Source organism: Leucoraja erinacea, chromosome 12, assembly GCF_028641065.1.
Source record: "Leucoraja erinacea ecotype New England chromosome 12, Leri_hhj_1, whole genome shotgun sequence".
NCBI classification, from domain to species: domain Eukaryota; kingdom Metazoa; phylum Chordata; class Chondrichthyes; order Rajiformes; family Rajidae; genus Leucoraja; species Leucoraja erinaceus.
Window position 1 is genome coordinate 1,017,925 of NC_073388.1, and position 16,515 is coordinate 1,034,439.

Here is a 16,515-nt window from a genome sequence, read left to right on the forward strand (position 1 = left end):
GCAGTGAGCGATTTACTCATGACCTGTGGACTGACTCACTGCCTTGGGATTAACTCATGTCCTTTAGACTGACTGACTCTCACGGCTTGTGGACTGATTGATGCCCGACTTCTGGAGTCACGTCCGACTTTTGTAAGCTCTGAACCAAGAAATACTATAATATTTCACACACATATATATTCACATGCACTCACATACATATGCACACACACACACACATATTCACTCACACACATATTCAGACACACGTGTACACACACATATTCACACATACACATATTCACACACACACACTTATTCACTCACACACACATACGCATTCACACAGACATATACACACGCACGTATTCACACACGTACACACGCACGTACACACGCACATATATTGACACACACAAACACATATACACACGCACATATTGACACACACACACACACATATTCACAGGCACACACATTCACACACACGCACACACAGACTCATTCATGCACACACAAACTCAACGACACACACATTCACACAAAGACCCACACACACACACACACACACACACACACACACACACACACACACACACACACACACACACACACACACACACACAGACACACACACACACACACACACACAGACTCACACACACACACACGCACGCACTCACTCACACGGACTCGCTCTCACACACAGACTCAATCGCACACACATACACAGACTCATCCCCCACCTCAAGATGCTGCCCTATGGGTGGTAAAAGTCGTGCAGCCAAGGGCAGCTTCAGGCGGGGGTTGTCGTGAACTGATGAGAAGGGGGTGGGGTGTCCGCATGCAGGGGATGTGGATGGCTTCAGTAGGGGGTGCATCCTATAGCATGGCAGAGGGTAGCATCTTGAGGTGAGGGATGTTAGTGGAGGAGAGGGGGCAGTGAGTGATTTACTCATGACCTTTGGACTGCGTTGGGATTAACTCATGGCCTTTGGACTGACTCTCACAGCTTGTGGACTGACTGATGCCCGACTTCTGGAGTCACGTCCGGCTTTTGTAAACTGAAAACTGTAACATCTACATTGAGGAACAGCTTCTTCCTGACAGCCACCACGCTATTAAACATAACAAATAAGCTCTGAACTACGAAATACCATATTATTTCACACACATATATATTCACATGCACTCACACACATATGCACACACACTCACATTCACACACACACACATAATCATGCACACGCACATATAATGATGCACACAAACACATTCACTCACACACATGTACACACACATACATATACACACATGCACATATTCACACACACGCACAACTATTCACACACATATTCACTCACACACATATACACACACACACACACACACACACACATATTCACACACACACACATGCACACATATTTACACGCACATACTAACACACAAACACATTCACTCACACACATGTACACACACACATACATATACACACATGCACATATTCACACACATGCACACATATTCACACACACACACTCAATGACACTCACACACTCACACAGTCACATTCACACACACACATATAGGGAGGTTTCACGGCAGTCGGTTCACGACCCATGACCCGTACTGTTGCTACGCTACACCAAATGGATTACACGCGATGTACTGCGGGGGCAGCAGAGAGAACGCCGCCACCTACACGGTGGAGGGAGGGGCTATAAAACCCGGAAGTATCCTGCTTCACTCACTTTCTGCCGGACCACGAAGTGAAAGGGTCATGGCTCTCTGAGCTGCAGCTCTACTCCAAGGGGAATCCCCTCCATGTGCTTTTTCAGCCAATTGATGTGTAGGTTGTTCACCATGGTCTGAAGTTTCTTGGCATTTTGTTGGAAAGAGTTTGCAAATTTGTCTATATTTTTTTTGAAATTAATGTGTTTTGAACGTGAAATGCATTTGTAAATGTGTCTATCTATATTGTCTTAGAAACGAATGTGTATTGAACATGAAATTTATTTGTAAATTTGTCTATCTATATTGTCTTTGAAATGAATGTGTATTGAACATGAAATTCATTTGTAAATTTGTCTATCTATATTGTCTTTGAAACGAATGTGTATTGAACATGAAATTCATTTGTAAATTTGTCTATCTATATTGTCTTTGAAACAAATGTGTATTGAACATGAAATTCATTTGTAAATTTGTCTATCTATATTGTCTTTGAAATGAATGTGTATTGAACATGAAATGCATTTATTATTAAGCGTTTGCAAATTTGTTTCTCTTGGGTTTTAAAATGGTTGCAACCGTTTTCAGGTGACTAAAGCATGATGTCTGTATTGTCTTTGAAATGTTCATGTAAATTGAAATGGATTTGTTGCAACGATTTCAGGCGGATACAGCACGAATACAGCTTTTTATTAGACATGAACTGTTTAAATTTAAAATTGGCGCTCATTTTGTGATTTTGGTGGTTGCAAGATGGCGTCGATTACATCATTTCCGGTCGGAGAGAAGCTGGTGGCGATGACGCCATTTCCGGTCGGAGGCAAGATTACGCTGCCTGCTGAAGACGGAGTACACGAGGTGTTGAACAATTCTACATAACTGGTAAGTGTTTGTTGCAGCCACAGCAGCATTGTGTTTCAGCAGGATTTGAAGATTCGTTTTACACAGTGTATTTGTGTGTGTGTGTGTATATTTGTGTGTTTGTATGTGTGTGTGAATATGCGTGTGTGTGTGTGTGTGAATATATATGTGTGTGAATATATATGTGTGTGTGTGAATAGGGGGTTGCACACAAGGTCACAGGGTGATAGGACTTGATGCACGGAGCCGCTCAATCCATCTGGAAGATATCCGTCACTTCCGGCATATGTTATTAATGCAAGAAATGCATACTTCCCTACCTGTTAAAAACAGCCAAAATGGTGAATTTCTGCTCTGAAAAAAATTGTGGAAGTTGGGGTGAGTGTGAGAGATATGTACCCAACATTAGAATTCCAAACGTGAAGCGAAATGAAGGTAAAGAGAAGTGAGAGCTGAAGGGACAACATCAGCTAAAGTGCTTGGTAAACATTGGCTGTACAGATATCGTAATTGAAAATATCGAAATTATCGTGTTTGCCCACTGCATTTCATCAACAGTAAGGCATTATTCGTGTTTTTTCTTGATTCCTTTGGTATCTAAAAATTCTCAGAAGTGATAAATCTGGCTGTAAATTTTTCTTCAGATGCGTTTTCATTTTGTATGTAAAAACCTACTTGAGAACCATGGGCGATTTATTTAAAAAAAAAAAAAAATACAGCCAGATTTATCACTTCTGAAACTTTTTCGATGCCAAAGAAATCAAGAAAAACTCAAATAATGCTTTAGTGTTGATGAAATGCAGTGAGCAAATGGCCAATGTCCGCTAAGCACTCTGTCTGTTGTCCCTTCAGCTCTCACTTCTATCTACCGTCATTTCTCCTCACGTTTGGAATTCTGAAGTAGGCTAAATGTCTCACATGGTCATCCTGATTTCCATAATTATTTACAGCGCAAAAATGGACATTTTCAGCGGATTTTAACGGGCCCGCTACGTTCAGATTCAGATTCAACTTTCATTGTCGTTGTCAGTGTACAGTACAGAGACAACGAAATGCAGCTAGCATCTCCCTGGAAGATGGAGTTGGAAACAATGGTAAGCGCCTACCTGCAGTACATCGCATGTAATCCATTTGGTGTAGCGTAGCAACAGTACGGGTCATGGGTCGTGACCCGACTGCCGTGAAACCTCCCTATATGTGTGTGTGAGTGTATGAGTTAATATGTGTGTGTGAATATGTGTGCGGGTGTGTGAATATGTGCACGTGTGTATATGTGTGTGTGTACATGTGTGTGAGTGAATGTTTGTGTGTGCATGATTATATGTGTGTGTGCGCATGATTATGTGTGTGTATGTGAGTGTGTGTGCATATGTGTGTGAGTGCATGTGAATATATATGGGTGCGTGTGTGAAATAATATGGTATTTCGTAGTTCAGAGCTTATTTGTTAAGTTTAATAGCGTGATGGCTGTCAGGAAGAAGTTGTTCCTCAATGTAGATGTTACAGTTTTCAGTTTACAAAAGCCGGATGTGACTCCAGAAGTCGGGCATCAATCAGTCCACAAGCTGTGAGAGTCAGTCCGAAGGCCATGAGTTAATCCCAAGGCAGTGAGTGAGTCCACAGGTCATGAGTAAATCGCTCACTGCCCCCCTCCTCCACTAACATCCCTCACCTCAAGACGCTGCCCGCTGCCATGCTATAGGATGCACCCCCTACTGAAGCCTCCACATCCCCTGCATGAGGACACCCCACCCCCTTCTCATCAGTTCACAACATCCCCGCCTGAAGCTGCCCTTGGCTGCATGACTTTTACCACCCATAGGGCAGCGGCTTGAGGTGGGGGATGAGTCTGTGTATGTGTGTGTGATTGAGTCTGTGTGTGTGAGTGTGAGTCCGTGTGTCTGCGTATGTGTGTGTGTGTGTGTGTGTGTGGGTCTTTGTGTGAATGTGTGTCGTTGAGTTTGTGTGTGCGTGAATGAGTCTGTGTGTGCGTCTGTGTGTGCGTGTGAATGTGTGTGTGTGTGTCAATATATACGTGTGTATATGTGTTTGTGTGTGTCAATATGTGTACGTGTGTGTGAATGTGTGTGTGTGTGTGTGTGTGTGTGAATGTGTGTGTATGTAATATGTGTGTGTGTGTGTACACGTGTGTCAGAATATGTGTGCGAGTGAATATATGTGTGTGCATATGTATGTGAGTGCATGTGAATATATATGTGTGTGAAATATTATAGTATTTCTTGGTTCAGAGCTGATTTGTTATGTTTTATAGCGTGATGGCTGTCAGGAAGAAACTGTTCCTCAATGCAGACGTTACAGTTTTTAGTTTACAAAAGTCGGACGTGACTCCAGAAGTCGGGCATCAGTCAGTCCACAAGCCGTGAGAGTCAGTCAGTCTAAAGGACATGAGTTAATCCCAAGGCAGTGAGTGAGTCCACAGGTCATCAGTAAATCGCTCACTGCCCCCTCCTCCACTGACATCCCCCACCTCAAGACGCTGCCCTCCGCCTGGCTATAGGATGCACCCCCTACTGAAGCCGCCCCCATTCCCTGCATGAGCCCCCCCTTCTCATCAGCTCACGAGACCCCCCGCCTGAAGCTATGCCCCTCCCTTGGCTGCACCATGCTTACCACCCCCCACCCTGACAAACCCCACTTCAGAAAAATGTTTTGCACAAAATCTTCAGTGTTCATTATCAACTGAAATTGTCTTTAGGCTGCTTTCTCAACATCATGCCAGGAAATGTTAGAGGTCAAGGTGATGTGGATATTGTGTGGTATCCTCTGGGATAGCAGCTACATTCTGCCTGGTGGAAGAACTACACATTATCGATTCAAGATACCCATCCAAGTGGCCGAGGATACATTGTGCAACATCGAGAAGAACTCTAAGACTGCACATTTCACGAGGCCAGTGAAAGTCATTGTTTGGGATGAATGTCCAATAATTACGAGAGAACACTTTGAAGTTGTGAACAGAACTCTTCCAGATGTCTTCAGAAACACTAAGAATTTTGGTGCCTCCCTGCCAGCACAGGCCTCAGTGACTGAGCTGCCAGCCCTCAGTGACTGCCAGCCCAAAAATCCATTCCGCCCACAAACTCCATACTAACCTTCGGCCCATCACACTAGCTCAACAGAAATAGAGAGAGTACAGAGGAGATTTACTACAATGTTGCCTGGGTTTCAACAACTAAGTTACATAGATAGGTTGAATAAGTTAGGTCTTTATTCTCTGGAGCGCAGAAGGTTAAGGGGGGACCTGATAGAGGTCTTTAAAATGATGAGAGGGATAGACAGAGTTGATGTGGACAAGCTTTTCCCTTTGAGAATAGGGAAGATTCAAACAAGAGGACATGACTTCAGAATTAAGGGACAGAAGTTCAGGGGTAATATGAGGGGGAACTTCTTTACGCAGAGAGTGGTGGCGGTGTGGAATGAGCTCCCAGTGGAAGTGGTGGAGGCAGGTTCATTGGTATCATTTAAAAATAAATTGGATAGGCATATGGATGAGAAGGGAATGGAGGGTTATGGTACGAGTGCAGGCAGGTGGGACTAAGGGGAACAACATTTGTTCGGCATGGACTTGTAGGGCCGAGATGGCCTGTTTCTGTGCTGTAATTGTTATATGGTTATATGGTTAAATATGAAAGGATAGGTCAAAGGTTTCCTAAATGTTGGAACATCGCCCAAGAATGTTGTCATTAATAGTGTGCTTCATTGAATGATGACTTCTGAGATATTCTCAGATTTTCCTTCTTAAAATTTGACTGCTGACTTTCTCCATATTAAAATTGTTTCTTTTTATCAACAGGAAGTAGTCATCAAGAGGCAGTGAGCAGCAGAACACAACAAGACGCAACAAGACACAACAAATACAAATTTAATAAATCTCATCTTTAAAATTTAAATTGTTCTTTTATTTTAAGAGTCATTCACGTTTTAAACTTTAATAAAACCTTTTTGCACTTTTAATGCTGTGTGTTCTTCATCACAATAGAACCTAATAGGCAGGAATGGCTGCTCTGTGGGTGAGCCACGAAGAGTGCATGGGGGGGAGGTTGTTTGGAGATGCACTGACTGTGTGGGTGGGAGGGGAATGGCAAGGAGCTGAGTGGGGGAGGAGGTGGTGAAGGTAGGTGGGGTGACTGAGTGAACTGCCAGGGTACCAGGCGTGAGTGACTGCACTGCCAGCCCACGAGCCGTGAGTTAGTGAACTGCCAGCCCACCAGCTGTAAGTGACTGAACTGCCAGCCCAATAATCCATTCTGTCCACATTCTTCCCCCTTCTCTCTTACAGTCTGTCACCTGTTTTGGGCAGAATTTCTGGCAGTTTCTCAGCCGCCAGCCTGCCAGGTCCGAGTGATTGTACTGCCAGGCCTCAGTGACTGAGCTGCCAGCCCTCAGTGACTGCTGCCAGCCCAAAATTCCATTTGGCCCACAAACTCCATACTAGCCCTCTGGAAATCAGTACCTTCGGCCCACAACATTCATACTAGTGCGACAGAAAGCCCCCACCCCACCCCCCACTAGCCAGCAATATTGGAATTGGTGGAGAGGTGGAATATTGTGTTGGGTGTCCAGCCCTCCCATGTGATGCTGGGACCCAACGGGTCCCACTTAGTCTAGTTTATACTAAAATTCGAGCAAACAAAAAAGGCTATCTACAGTCACTATATCAATGGACGATCCCACAGAGGAACATATTTCCTGACACCGCCAGGTGTGCACCAACCTTGTCACCATTCAAGTCACAGCTCGCCTTGGACATGAATCATCTCACCAAATTTGCCCCGATAAACATCTAAATAGCCCTTTTGCAGCCAGTGCCCATGCGAGCGTGGCCTGCACGAGATAGCCCAGCTGTCGGCGGCTGTGCAGTAAACAAGCAGAAGCAGAAGCATGGTTGACCTGCTTCTGGCAGCGCACAAATTCAGTCTCGTAGTGCGGGTGTGATCTTCTCAAACAGCGTTTTTGATTCAAGGCCAGAACAGCATATACCTAGAAACCCCCTCGAGACAACCCAAAGTGTTTCCATGATTTACAGCCCCACAGCCTTTTTATATTCGCCATGTTCTTGCGACACAATGGGTTACATTCAGATTTTATATATTTGAAAGTATCAGCGATCAACCTTCAACTTTATGTTCCCTCTTAATTAGTAAACCATTTTCCAATTTATCTTGTAAATTGGTTCAAAGGGTGCTGTTTCTTATCTCATCATTTATACCCCTCAGCCTGGTTTACCGTCTGTCTGCAGCTACGTGTGCCTTGTTATATAACCCACCTACTATCTCAGCCCAGTGACTCTCCCAGCATGACCTTTGAGTTCACTTTATTATTTATCGTTATCAACAACGTACCTCAGTGACTGCCAATCACCACCACCACCCCCCCTCCCCCCCGGACACGTATTATTATTTATTCAAATCATTTGCTATGTCGCTCTTCCAGGGAGATGCTAAATGCATTTCGTTGTCTCTGTACTGTACATTGACAATGACAATTAAAATTGAATCTGAATCTTAATCTGAATCTTATGGTAGTTTGGTTTCTCAACACGATCCAGGTGTTAATAAGATAACGTATTGAACATATTCCGAAATGTTCATATAAGACGGAACAATATATAACAGGAACAGTCCCGTACATGTGTGTTGTTCCCACATCCTTCTAAACGTCAAGTATTCATCTACCTGCCGAAATACCATTTAAATGTTGCAATTGTTCCCGTCACCACACTTCCTGTGGGCTTCCATAATATGAAAGTACAAGATCGAATACTCTCTCGATAAGAACGAAGCACTTTGCCTTTACATTTAACGGCTGCAATTAAACTTACCGCCTGAATCTCATTGCCCCCACCTCGTTACCGCTCAACTAACTCTACACACCCCTTCCCTTCAATATACAGAAATAAATGAAGCCAATTAACGGTGATGTCCCTCGAGTGAAGGGTCCGGCGGCTGACATGTGATATGTGGAAAGTTCAGGTCATTTACTTTACGAGTAGACAAAGCTAGAACATAGCCAACTTGGTGAGAAGTGATGACATGTTGATGCTGAAAGGTATTGTGTGTCCGTGTCCGTGAACACGGGAACCTACTGTGCTCGGGCATCGATCAACTGGGGAGATCATTGGAAGGATAAGCCTTACTGTAAGTGACATCATGGCAAGTGTTTAGACGATATGCTGCAGTTGCACAGGGGTCTCAGGACCTGACAAAGATGCATTGTAAAGTTTCAAGAAGCCAACGTGGGATATGCATGGGGATAGTGCCTGGAAATACTTAAAGTCCGTTTGATGTTTTATAATAATTCTGTTTTAAAGAAGGTGAAACTGAGCATGTGTAAAGTACATAGTCTGCCGTCTATATCACTGAGATCCTGTCCTCTGTAAACGGGCAATTGGCAATTGTAAAGCAATAAAATAAGGTCGAAAGGGTAACATGACATTTGCTTATCTGTATTGGGGTGACGTTCAGTTGTGTATGTTCTGTATTTCCCGGTGTTGAATGGTCTGTGAATAGTGTAAAACCATTCGGGAAATAGTAAATTCCTCGTGTGCTTGCTGTGGTAAACGGAACATCATAAGGAAAATATGTTTATAAGGAGCAGATGAATCTTTATTTGTTGAACTATTTCCTAGATTGAGTAGGAATGAACTGGTCCTTTTGCAAAGAGTAGGAGTAAACGGGTCCTTTTCACAATGGCAGGCAGTGACTAGTGGGGTACCCCAAGGCTCAGTACTGGGACCCCAGCTATTTACAATATATATTAATGATCTGGATGAGGGAATTGAAGGCAATATCTCCAAGTTTGCGGATGACACTAAGCTGGGGGGCAGTGTTAGCTGTGAGGAGGATGCTAGGAGACTGCAGGGTGACTTGGATAGGCTGGGTGAGTGGGAAAATGTTTGGCAGATGCAGTATAATGTGGATAAATGTGAGGTTATCCATTTTGGTGGCAAAAACAGGAAAGCAGACTATTATCTAAATGGTGGCCGATTGGGAAAGGGGGAGATGCAGCGAGACCTGGGTGCCATGGTACACCAGTCATTGAAGGTAGGCATGCAGGTGCAGCAGGCAGTAAAGAAAGCGAATGGTATGTTAGCTTTCATTGCAAAAGGATTTGAGTATAGGAGCAGAGAGGTTCTACTGCAGTTGTACAGGGTCTTGGTGAGACCACACCTGGAGTATTGCATACAGTTTTGGTCTCCAAATCTGAGGAAGGACATTATTGCCATAGAGGGAGTGCAGAGACGGTTCACCAGACTGATTCCTGGGATGTCAGGACTGTCTTATGAAGAAAGACTGGATAGACTTGGTTTATACTCTCTAGAATTTAGAAGAATGAGAGGGGATCTTATAGAAACTTATAAAAATTCTTAAGGGGTTGGACAGGATAGATGCATGAAGATTGTTCCCTATGTTAGGGAAGTCCAGGACACACAGCTTAAGGATAAAGGGGAAATCCTTTAAAACCGAGATGAGAAGAACTTTTTTCACGCAGAGAGTGGTGAATCTCTGGAACTCTCTGCCACAGAGGGTAGTTGAGGCCAGTTCATTGGCTCTATTTAAGAGGGAGTTAGATGTGGCCCTTGTGGCTAAGGGGATCAGGGGGTATGGAGAGAAGGCAGGTACGGGATACTGAGTTGGATGATCAGCCATGATCATATTGAATGGCGGTGCAGGCTCGAAGGGCCGAATGGCCTACTCCTGCACCTAATTTCTATGTTTCTATGTTTCTATTGCCCCAGTAATCACTGTATTTGGCGCTCTTGAATAAAGTCTAGATTATCTTGCCAGATCTGTGTGTTGTGTTTTTAAGTTTTCTTTAACAGACCCACACCTGGAGCTCTATGTTTTACTGCGGTTTCCAGAAACCACACAGCACAGTTGGTTTGGGAAACTGGATGCAAGAGTCTTGAGGTGGATTCCCAGAATGACTGGCCTGTTCAATGTGGAGAAACTGAGCCCACATTCACTGGGATTTGGAGAGGCGATCCAGTTCAAAACAGTAGGATTGGGGGATGGGTTGACAGGGCCGTAACTGTGAAGCGGTTCACTCTGCGGGCAGTACTGAGAGCTGGAATATTGGCAATGGAGGAATGTGTCCATTCTGTTTCCAGCGGCTGATAATGACCCGGCAGTGTTCTGACAATCTAACCGCTGTCAACTCGGTTAAATCAGCACACGCGCATTGGCAGCCAACTGCAGTGATCGATTCGCCCGGCCGACAAAGTTTTGTTCAGTTAATTATTTCCACGTGTATAGAGGTAGACAATAGACAATAGGTGCAGGAGTAGGCCATTCGGCCCTTCGAGCCAGCACCACCATTCAACATGATCATGACTGATCATTCCCAATCAGTACCCCGTTCCTGCCTTCTCCCCATATCCCATGACTCCGCTTTCGTTAAGAGCCCTATCTAGCTCTCTCTTGAAAACATCCAGATAACCTACCTCCCCCGCCCTCTGAGGCAGAGAATTTCACCACTCTCTGTGAGAAAAAGTGTTTCCTCGTCTCCGTTCTAATGGCTTACTTCTTATTCTTATACATTGGCCCCTGGTTCTGGACTCCCTCAACATCGGGAACATGTTTCCCGCCTCTAGCTTGTCCAAACCCATAATAATCTTATATGTTTTCTAACAATCTTATAGGTGGGGGGGGAAATGTTTTTTGTTGCGTGTTATCTGGTCAGCAGAAAGACAATACATGATTATAATCAAGCCGTCCATGGTGTACAGATATATGATAAGGGAATAACGTTTGGAACAAGGTAATATCAGTAAAGTCCGATTAAAGGTGGTTCAATGTGAACCATGTTGTTCTGTGTGCAGTTTCTATCAGCTCGTTTTGCGTTTGCCATTAGCGTCACGTGACAGATAACATTCATATCACTGTTAACACACACCCTACAGTCACGTGGATTTGTTGGGTTGAGAGATAAAACAGCGGCTCGGAGACGCCCGAACTCCAGCAAGGCAGCAGCTGACCACAAGCCCAGATCTCCGCGACTCCTCGCTCTCCTGCAGGTAACGTGGACATGTTGTAATGGAATACACGGTATGATCAAACTGGAATGATTCACGACCTGTTGTGAAGCTGAAGGGGTTTCATACTATTGACCAATCGGTAGGAAGCGACTAATTCGAATTTCACTTTACCTTAATTGGTACATGTGAAAGTAAACTGCCCTTGAAACCTTGAAAACATGAAGCGGAAAGCGAGATGTTTACACTGTGCCAGTATTACGGGGTGAAGCTGAGATGACAATCTAACCCCAGGCGCGGATGTTGCAGGGTTATTTTCCCTAATGTGATGGGCTCCATGTGCAGCCCATGGGACCAGGGGATGCAGGGCTGGTGATCAGCTGATACCGGGGAGCGCGGGTTTGTCTCGTTGCTCAAAGGGTGAGAGGAGATAGGATATGTGGGTGTGATTGTGGTGGGTTTAGAGACGGTAAGCCGGGGGGTGGGCTAGGAGGTGGGAATACGTGGGTGGGACTGTACTTTAGAGACAGTGAGATTGGGGGTGAGGGGCGGGCGATGGATAGGGACAGGGACACGTTCCACGGTGGGTTGTATTAAGGAACCAGGTCATATTTGTAAAGTGATGGCCATTAAAAACAAATGGAATTTGCGGAAACGTTTTGATGACGCTGTAAGTAGCGGTGATCTGGACCCTTGTGGCACCTTCGCTCAGTCCGCTTCGATCTACCTGAACTCACGGTTGTCAAACACTTTAATTCCCCTTCCCATTCCCACACTGACCTTTCTGTCCTAAGCCTGCTCCATCGTCAGAGTGAAACAAAACGCAAATTGGAGGAGCAGCACCTCATATTTCGCTTGGGCAGCTTGCTTTGCTATATTGAAGAGGGAGTTAGATGTGGCCCTTGTGGCTAAGGGGATAAGAGGGTATGGAGAGAAGGCAGGTACGGGATACTGAGTTGGATGATCAGCCATGATCATATTGAATGGCGGTGCAGGCTCGAAGGGCCGAATGGCCTACACCTGCACCTAATTTCTATGTTTCTACACCCCAATGGTGTAAATATCGATTTATCTATCTTCAAGCAACCCTTGCATTCCCTCTCTCTCCACCCTTCCCCCACCCAAGTCCTACCAGTTTCAAAGACGTGTTGTTGAATCTCATTGTCTGGCTAAAAATTACTTTTCCATATATCATCGTTACTTTTTGTCCATATAAGTCTCTAGACTCACTATGAATATCTTAACGTTTCTTGACGGTCGGAACGCAGTCCAGCGATCTCTGGGACTCTCTGATCGGCTCCAACGGGCGTTCAGGCCCCCCCCCCCCCAGAGATATTTGTTTGGAAAGGAGTTGTTCTGATGGCGGAGAGGAATAGATGAACTATTCGGAAGGATGTGGTTGGCGAGGTCGAACGAAAGTAGTGAGACTTTGTAGTTCGAAGCTTTGTCGGACTGCAGAGACTTTCTTTTTCAAAAGATCTCTAATAAGCGATGACTTGTCTGTGTTTCTGGAACGTCGTCGGAGCGACAGTGGCTGGCGGATTGTCAAGTCGCGCTGGTACTGGTAGGAATCGAGTCTGGAGCGGTGTTTTTAGTCAGTAGCATTGAATAGCTCCCTCCAACTACGATTTACCCGGTCTGTGTGTTGTCTTTCAAAAATACATTCACAAGACTGCTGTAAAAGCGTGGAGGAGCATGAACAGTAGAAAGGTTACACAGAAAAGCTGGAGAAACTCAGCAGGTGCAGCAGCATCTATGGAGCGAAGGAAATAGGCAACGTTTCGGGCCGAAACCCTTCTTCAGACTGATCAGGGGTGGGGGTGGGTGGGGACAAGAAAGGGAAAAGGAGGAGTAGCCGGAAGGCTGGAGGGTGGGAGGAGAAGGCTGGAGGGTGGGAGGAGACAGCAGGGGAGCTGAGGAAGGGGAGGAGACAGCAAGGACTAACAGAATTGGGAGAAGTCGATGTTCATGCCCCCGGGGTGCAGACTCCCCAAACGGAATATGAGGTGCTGTTCCTCCAATTTCCGGTGCTGCTCGCTGTGGCCATGGAGGAGACCCAGGACAGAGAGGTCGGAGGCGGAGTGGGAGGGGGAGTTGAAGTGCTGAGCCACCGGGAGGTCAGCTAGGTTATTGTGGACCGACAGTAGAAAGACTGCTTTGATTTATGAAGTACTGATACACTTTGTCTTTGTTTTTGGTGCCACGCCGTAAATATGGCACCTCTCGGAGTTCTCGCACGTTCAGCAGCCTGAGACTAAGTCCCGTGAGATGATTGGGGGCGTGCACATGGTGTAAAAATGGCGGACTGGCAGGTTCTTCACGTCGTCTCGTAACGACAGTTCGAAATAAAATGTTCAATTCCATCGGTGAGCTTCTCAGTGTCAGGGAGACAGTAGCATGTAATTGCCGGCCGGGCAGAAAACGTTTTCAGGTTTCAGCCTCAGCCTATCTGTGGGGTTTAATAACTTTCTGGCTCACACTTAGCTATTTACTTCTTCTTCAAGTACATCAAGATCAAAGATTACTGGGTTCAGGAACTTCAATGTGGGAACCAATGCCTCTTCCACAGGGGCAGCCGATTGGCGTATGGGGAGTTTGTAAGGTGGCGCACCCTTATCAACACTCAGACTGGGCCATGCGTGGCCCCGTGCATGGTCACAGGTTTACAATGTCGTCACTGATGCCCCCCCCCCCCCCCCCCTCCCCTTTGAGCATTCCTGGGCTAGTGATTCGCTGCTTTCACAGAGAGAGAGTTGCGTTGATTTGAAACTTTTCCAGAATCCGACTTGCAATCTCTTAGAAAAATAGAAACACAAAAACATAGAAATTAGGTGCAGGAGTAGGACATTCGGTTCTTCGAGCCTGCACCGCCATTCAATATGATCATGGCTGATCATCCAACTCAGTATCCTGTACCTGCCTTCTCTCCATACCCCCCGATCCCGTTAGCCACAAGGGCCACATTTAACTCACTCTGAAATGTAGCCAATGAACTGGCCTCAACAATCTTCTGTGGCAGAGAGTTCCAGAGCTTCACCACACTCTGTGTGAAAAATGTTGTTCTCATCTCGCTCCTAAAGGATTTCCCCCTTATCCTTAAACTGTGACCCCTTGTTGGGACTTCCCCAATATCGGGAACAATCTTCCTGCATCTAGTCTGTCCAAGACTGGATAAACTTGGTTTATACTCTTAGAATTTAGGAGATTGAGAGGGGATCTTATAGAAACTTACAAAATTCTTAAGCGGTTGGACAGGCTGGATGCAGGAAGAATGTTCCCGATGTTGGGGAAGTCCAGAACAAGGGGTCACAGTTTAAGGATAAAGGGGAAATCTTTTAGGACTGAGTTGAGAAAAAACATTTTTCACACAGAGAGTGGTGAATCTCTGGAACTCTCTGCCACAGAGGGTAGTTGAGGCCAGTTCATTGGCTATATTTAAGAGGGAGTTAGATGAGGCCCTTGTGGCTAAGGGGATCAGAGGGTATGGAGAGAAGGCAGGTACGGGATACTGAGTTGGATGATCAGCCATGATCATATTGAATGGCGGTGCAGGCTCCAAAGGCCGAATGGCCTACTCCTGCACCTAATTTCTTTGTTTCTATTTGTCTATGTTTAACCCCTTAAGAATTGTGTAAGTTTCTATAAGAACCCCACCTCAATCTTCTAAATTCTAGCGAGTACAAGCCAAGTCTATCCAGTCTTTCTTGATATGAAAGTCCTGACATCCCAGGAATCAGTCTGGTGAACTTTCTCTGTACTCCCTCTGTGGCAAGAATGTCTTTCCTCAGATTTGGAGACCAAAACTGTACGCAACACTCCAGGTGTGGTCTCACCAAGACCATGTACAACTGCAGTAGAACCTCCCTGCTCCTATAGTCAAATGCTTTTGCTATGAAAGCAAACATACCATTCACTTTCTTCACTGCCTGCTGCACCTGCATGTCTACTTTTAATGACAGGTGTACCATGACACCCACGTCTCGTTGCATCTCCCCTTTTCCTAATCGGCCACCATTCAGATAATATTCTACTTTCCTGTTTTGCCACCAAAGTGGATAACCTCACATTTATCCACTTTATTCTGCATCTGCCATGCATTTGCCCACTCACCCAACCTATCCAAGTCACCTTGCAGCCTCCTAGAATCGTCCTCACAGCTAACACTGCCCCCCAGCTTCGTGTCATCCGCAAACTTGGAGATGTTGCATTCAATTCCCTCATTCAAATCATTAATATATATTGTAAATAGCTGGGGTCCCAGCACTGAGCCTTGCGGTACCCCACTAGTCACTGCCTGCCATTCTGAAAGGACCCGTTTACTCCTACTCCTTGCTTCCTGTCTGCCAGCCAGTTCTCTATCCACATTAATACTGAACCCCCAGTACCGTGTGCTTTAAGTTTGTATACTAATCTCTTATGTGGGACCGTGTCATGTGCCTTCTGAATGTCCAGATATTACATCCACTGGTTCTCCCTTATCCACTCTACTAGTTACATCCTCGAAAAATTCTGTAAGATCCGTCAGACATGATTTACCTTTCGTAAATCCATGCTGACTTTGTCCAATGATTTCACCACTTTCCAATGTGCTGTTATCCCATCTTTAATAACCGACTCTAGCAGTTTCCCCACTACCGTCTGTTAGACTAACTGGTCTGTAATTCCCTGTTTACTCTCTCCCTCCCTTTTTAAAAAGTGTGGTTACATTAGCTACCCTCCAATCCGCAGTAACTACTCCAGAATCCAGAGTTTTGAAACATTATCACCAACGCATCCACTGGTTGATGAAGACAAGAGCTGTACATGGACTTTAGTAAGGCGCTAGACAAGGTGCCGCATGGTAGGCTGCTCTGGAAGGTTAGATCTCATGAGATCTAAGGATAGATAGCTGAATGGATAGCAAATTGGCTCCATGGAAGGAAGCATAGGGTGATGGTGGAAGGTTG

The 16,515-nt window shown here is 45.3% G+C and overlaps 1 protein-coding gene and 1 long non-coding RNA gene across 3 annotated transcripts in view; both read left to right on the top strand.

Moving 5' to 3' along the window:
- The window catches only part of LOC129702402 (uncharacterized), a 43,305-nt gene that overhangs the window by 18,558 nt on the left and 8,232 nt on the right, over nt 1–16,515 (top strand). Inside the window, exons 6-7 of the mRNA XM_055644181.1 lie at nt 10,418–10,593; nt 14,074–14,153. Of these exons, the coding sequence (XP_055500156.1) occupies nt 10,418–10,593; nt 14,074–14,153 (256 nt within the window). The remainder of the gene's footprint in view (nt 1–10,417; nt 10,594–14,073; nt 14,154–16,515) is intronic.
- On the top strand, nt 1,731–6,375 carry LOC129701982 (uncharacterized). Of its 2 annotated transcripts, none has more exons than XR_008724303.1 (3): nt 1,731–1,831; nt 2,467–2,595; nt 5,291–6,375. It is a non-coding gene; the product is annotated as an uncharacterized LOC129701982 (long non-coding RNA). The 2 variants fall into 2 exon arrangements; XR_008724302.1 differs by having other exon boundaries at nt 1,737–1,831; nt 2,378–2,595.